Source organism: Apus apus, unplaced genomic scaffold (assembly GCF_020740795.1).
Source record: "Apus apus isolate bApuApu2 unplaced genomic scaffold, bApuApu2.pri.cur manual_scaffold_39_ctg1, whole genome shotgun sequence".
Lineage (NCBI taxonomy): Eukaryota > Metazoa > Chordata > Aves > Apodiformes > Apodidae > Apus > Apus apus.
Genome location: NW_026248851.1, coordinates 71,312 through 77,433, shown reverse-complemented (window position 1 = coordinate 77,433; position 6,122 = coordinate 71,312). Strand labels below are relative to the sequence as shown.

Below are 6,122 nucleotides of genomic sequence, written 5' to 3'. Positions count from 1 at the left end.
ATGGCAGCAAAATCTCCTGTTATTTTATTGCTCCAGGAGCACAGACAAACCTATGGCAACACTAGGGAACCTCTCCTTGAAAACCTGATCAGTGAGTATGACTTGGAGCTTTTCCGGAGAGCACAAGCACGGGCATCTGAGGACGTGGTGAGACTTCTGACTCCTATTATACCTGATAGCAAAGGTCTTTGTTAGGAATGTGAAGGCTTCCTGGGTGTTGTTGTTCAGGTAGAATCAGAGTTTGCAAGAAGGGCAGCTCCAGCCCAGCCAAGTCAGCAAAGCTGCTGTAGGGGTAACATTGGAGTGCTGAAAGCACACAGCTGGAGCGAAGCTTTTGCAGTGAGAATGGAGGAATAATTAGTAACAGTCCCATTTAGCAGGTGTTTATTTTCAGTGAAAGAAAAGACAGCCTCACCTGCTGAAAGGATGGCTAAGGAGTGTTGGCAACAGAACCCATCCTGACAGTAGCCAGTGACTGTGGAGTGGAGGCTGAGGCTTCTGTAGGTGCTTTGCAAAGCCACCTTCCACCTCCAGAGATGAACCAAAAGGCACTTTGATGCTTACCAGTAACAACTGCATCTGGGATATCTGAGGCAGAGCATTAGGCTGTATCCTCTTCCTGCAAATTAGGAAATAAGCTTGAAGTGGCAAGGAGCTTCCATTGCTTCCGTGACAAGAAGAGGATGACCCTAGTGTTGGCATGCTGCCAAGCACTGATTTTTGTGACATTTCCTGATGTCAGTAACTACTGCTTGTGGACAGGGCTCAGACTGAGGCTGATCAAGGAGAGGTCTGTGGGAGGGGTTGTTAGACATGGTCACATTGAAAGATGACTTTTTACAGTCATTGTAGTAAGAGGACAAGGGAGGATGGATTAAAACTGGAGGAGGGAAGATTTAGGTGATACATGAGGAGGAAACTCTTTACTCTGAGGGTGGTGAGACCCTGGCCCAGGTTGCCCAGGGAAGCTGTGGCTGCCCCATCCCTGGCAGTGTTGAAGGGCAGGTTGGATGGGGCTTGGAGCAGCCTGGGCTGGTGGGAGGTGTCCCTGCCCATTCAGGGGGGTTGGATCAAGATGATCTTGAAGGTCCCTTCCAACCCAAACCAGTCTGGGATTCTGTGAATTTAGAAGACTTGAAGTAAATTCTTTCCTTGAGGGAAACAAATACGACCTTCCCACCGACCTCCCTTGTTTTTGTTTGTTGTTGGTTTTTTTTTAATAGTCCTCCATTTTTCCCATTCCCAGGAAAAGCTGCGGCTCCAGGGCCAGATCACAGAAGGCAGCAACATGATTAAAACCATCGCGTTTGGCCGCTACGAGCTGGACACCTGGTACCACTCCCCCTACCCAGAGGAGTATGCTCGCCTGGGCCGTCTCTACATGTGTGAATTCTGCCTCAAGTACAGGAAGAGCCAGACAATACTTCGCAGGCACATGGTGAGGGCTGGGGCAGAGCTGATCCCCCTGCCTTACACCTGCTATCAGCATCTCCACTGAAAGCATTCCTGGTGTTATCTCCGCTTTAGGAGACCTGTGTGTTTCCTGGTATATCCAGGAGCTGGTAAATTTTTTCCACCCTGAAAACGCCGTCCCCCTGTCGTTGTTTTCCTGTCATAGGCAAAATGTGTTTGGAAACACCCACCGGGTGATGAAATCTACCGGAAAGGCTCCATCTCAGTGTTTGAAGTGGATGGGAAGAAGAACAAGGTAAGGAACTGCCATCCTCAGGCCAGTCTGGAGTGGCTTTCAGATGTGCTGGGCACTCCTTTCCTGTAGAGAAGCAGGACACAAGTGGCCCTTCCTCCCTCTAGTTGTAGAAAGACTAGAGTCTGATCTGTGCACACTTGCAGTTTTGTCTGTGTTTTCCTTGTGGTTATTCCTCAGCCACGTTGTGCTCCAGCAGTTCCACCTCTTGGCTCATACAGTGCTTGGACATGTGTGTCAAGATCCTGTACTGCAGGGTAGGGGGAAGATTTCTGTGCTCAGCCTCAGTGGGTTGTGCTGCCCACCTCCCATTCCCTGTGGATACTTGGACAGCTCTGGGTTAGTGTGTGAACCAGCCTCCTGTTGCTGAGGGTGACCTCCTTAGCTCTGAGTTGAAGGGCAGAACATGGATCTGCAGCTGCACATTCAGTGCTGGGCAGCAGCACCGTGTGTGTCCTGCCTCTGGTTGTGTCTGCTCTTGGGAGGCTTCAGAGGAAGGAACAAAGAAACAAATGCAAATGCTAAATTTTGCACTGCGGGAAGCTGGGAGGAGGCTTTTCAAGTGACCAGAGATAACCTTGAAGCAGAGGATTAACACAGTACAGTGCAAGCAAGCAGAGATCCAACCTTCTGCTTCCTTCACCGAGTGGTACCAGATACCACAGATGTGGTATCTGGGGAGTTAAGAGATTGATATCACAGACGTCAATTCCCACCCTTAAGGAAGCTGGGCTTATCAAGTTTCATCACAAATGGAATTGTTTCCTGGCCTAGCTGCTCTGTGTGAAAGACTGTACCTCATTTCTCAGATAATTCAGAATTTTCTTGTCATTTGCCATGGTTTTGTCCACTCTTGGGGTGTCCCACTGTAATAAACAGATGTATTCTACTCTCCTTCTGCTTCTAGATCTACTGTCAAAACCTGTGTCTGCTGGCAAAACTTTTCTTGGACCATAAAACACTGTCTTATGATGTTGAACCCTTCCTCTTCTATGTCATGACAGAAGCTGACAACACTGGCTGTCACCTGATAGGTTATTTCTCCAAGGTTAGTTGAACATCCATACACACCCAGGCACAACTCCATGGCCAGCTATCCTAGGCTTAAAGTTGTGCACCAAACACCCAATGTAATGGCTAATCAAGCAAGACACTAAGCCAGGTTGGTAGCTGAAGGATGATTGTGTGACTTGTTGTTAGGCAGGTTTTTCTGCTGTTGCTCCTTTCACCTTGTATTGTATCAGTTGCACAGGCTTGTTCAGTCTGCTGGGATGATGATATCCCCATTGTTTGTACAGATCAAGACCTGTTATCTCTCCTCTCTCTCTCTCCTTGTTTTTACGAGAAGAATTCTTTTCTCAACTACAATGTTTCTTGTATCCTGACAATGCCCCAGTACATGAGGCAAGGTTATGGCAAGATGCTCATTGACTTCAGTAAGTATGGAGAGAGAAATCCTGGAGGCATGATAAATCTAATATATCTACGGTTGTGGCTGAGCAGGCTTCATTCTAGCTGCTTCCTCTGTGTGCTAAAGAGGGTAGCAGTCAGGAGAGAGTAGTTTAGGAAGGATAAATGTTGGGGTTTTTTTTTCCTTTGCAGGCTATTTGCTTTCTAAAGTAGAAGAAAAAGTTGGCTCTCCAGAACGTCCTCTGTCTGATTTAGGGCTCATCAGCTACAGGAGCTACTGGAAGGAAGTTCTTCTTCGTTACCTGCATAATTTCCAAGGAAAAGAGATTTCTATCAAAGGTATGCTTCCCAGGGAAAAGGTTTGCAGTGAGTGGGTTCAGGAACATCCCCCTGCATCTCATTCATTCATCTTCCTTAAAGATGGGGCAGGTCATGCTTCACTCATGGAGATGTTTGTGTAGCAGCAGAGCTGGTGGAATATTCCTATAATTGGGTATGGCTGCTTTCCAGTCCTGCCACCACTAAAGATAAGTCAGCTTGAAGAGTTTAAAACTATATAATGGCTTATTCTTTAAAAAAAATACATATAAAATATTCAGAAAGGACTTTATCCCTTTGTAGATTAGAATAATTTAATTTTCTAATTAAAACTTGAATTTTAAATAGGAAAATGGCTCCACTGAGAGGCTTTCTGATGCTGTGGGAAAACGTTGAGACTATTTGAACTTCTTTAATAGTATTTCTATGATGATGGCACCAAGGAGTGTGCAGCATCTCCCAGACATGTCAGGGTAGTTCTGAAGGGTGAAAGGCTGCAAGTCAGACAGCCAGAGCAGGTACCTCCTCAGCATGTGCAGGGCATTTTGTGTGCATCCCTTCCAAAGGAGTTGCCTGAAACTTGGAGGTGACAACTAACAATTACAGGCTATTGCAGGAGAATCTGTGTCTGTTCTAACATAAAGTGCTGCTGGTTTGCAGAAATCAGCCAGGAGACTGCAGTGCATCCTGTTGACATTGTTAGCACCTTGCAGGCACTTCAGATGCTCAAGTACTGGAAGGGAAAACACCTGGTCCTGAAAAGACAGGTAAGATTTGTGGTGGCTATTTCTGCATATTATTTTTGTTTCCTTGTATTTAGCTGTTTAATTCAGATGAACTCATTGACATCAGTGTTTCCTTTGTGTTGTGCTGGACTTTCCAGTCTTTTGGTTCTAGCCGAGGGGGAACACTGTAGTTTTCAAATGCAGTAACTGATCAAATATGATGTGAACATCCAAGGTGAGTCTTCAGTAGTGTAGAATATGGTGCACTGACTTTCCTTTTCTCACGTGTGGAATAACTTTGCTCGGTGTAAGTGGCTTTTTAGGGGACAATGGATCAATATTCCCATTGTGCTCCTCCTCATGCCTGCCCTTTATTGGGCAAATGGTTGACATAGAAGTGAACTGAATCAATGGAATCTTGAATGAGTCCTGTTCGTACCCTGTTTAGACATGAGACAAGTGGTTTACAAGTCCCCAAGTATGGCACCTCTCTTTTGTTCTTCCCTCCCTGAGACTTCACTTGGTTGCTAAAAGCAGCTGATCAGTGGGATTGGAAGGGCCAGGAGAAAGCTCTGCAGAGGAAAAGTTATTTTTGTCATGTTGAGCAGTTAGGAGGCTGGTCACCTTCAGGCTTGTGGACTTGGCTGTGTGCTGTTGTACCTTGGATAATTCTCCAGTGTGGATCGTGTGTTTTAACCTGCCCTTTCATGCTCTTTCCCTTAGGATCTGATTGATGAATGGAGAGCCAAAGAGGCTAAAGATCCAACAGCAATAAGATTATGTATCCCAGCTTTTTGATATGGACAAGTTCCCTTCCATCAGTGCCGTCATAACGGGTGACGTCATAATGGACGACATCATAATGGATGACATCATAATGGGTGACATCATAATTGGTGTCATAATGGGTGATGTCATAATGGAGTATGTCATAATTGGTGATGTCTTAATGAATGACAACATAATGGGTGACATCATAATGGCTAATATAATGGATGACGTCATACTGGGTGACGTCATAATGAATGTCGTCATAATGGATGACGTCATAATGGGTGACCTCATATTTGGTGACATCATAATGGGTGACGTCATGATGGTGAAGTTATAGTTGGTGATGTCATAATGGGTGACGTCATACTTGGTGACATCATAATGGATGATGTCATAGTGGTTGCCGTCATAGTAGGTGATGACATAATGGATGATGACATAATAGATTATGTCATAATGGATGATGTCATAATGGGTGACGTCATAATGGATGACATCATAACGGGTGACATCATAATGTGTGTCATTATAATGGATAACATCATAATTTTTGATGTCATAATGGATGACATCATAAGGGATAATGCCATAATGGGAGATGCCATAATGGGTGACATCATACTTGTTGACATAATATTGGGTGACATCATAATGCGTGACTTCATAATTGGTGATGTCATAATGGATGACGTCATAATGTATGATAATGTCATAATGGAATGGCTGATGGTATAATGGGTGGTGTCATAATGGGAGATGTCATTATTGGTTATGTCATAATGGGTGACATCATAATGGGTGACGTCATAATAGATGACATCATCATGGGTGATGTCATAATATGTGACGTTATAATGGATAACATAAAAATTTGTGATGTCATAATGGATGACGTCATAAGGGATGATGTCCTAATGGGTGACTTCATAATAAGTGATGTCATACTTGTTGACATAATGGGTGACATGATAATGCATGATGTCATAATGGATGATGTCATAATGGATGACATCATAGTGTATGATGATGTCATAATGGAGTGGCTGATGGTATAATGGGTGGTGTTATAATGGCTGACTTCAAAATGGATTATGTCATAAAGGATGACGTCATAATTAGTGACATCATAATGGATTATGTCATAATGGATGATGTCATAATGGGTGATGTCATAATGGATGACGTCACAA

The 6,122-nt window shown here is 44.3% G+C and overlaps 1 protein-coding gene across 1 annotated transcript; it reads left to right on the top strand.

Annotated features, from left to right (window-relative positions):
* LOC127396248 (histone acetyltransferase KAT7-like) lies at window positions 1-4,991 on the top strand. Its single transcript, XM_051643870.1, is given in 9 exon segments — window positions 1-147; window positions 1,247-1,438; window positions 1,619-1,708; window positions 2,613-2,754; window positions 3,049-3,141; window positions 3,308-3,454; window positions 4,094-4,200; window positions 4,882-4,912; window positions 4,915-4,991. Coding segments are annotated over 9 exon segments (1,026 nt in total).
* The last annotated feature ends 1,131 nt before the right edge of the window (window positions 4,992-6,122 follow it).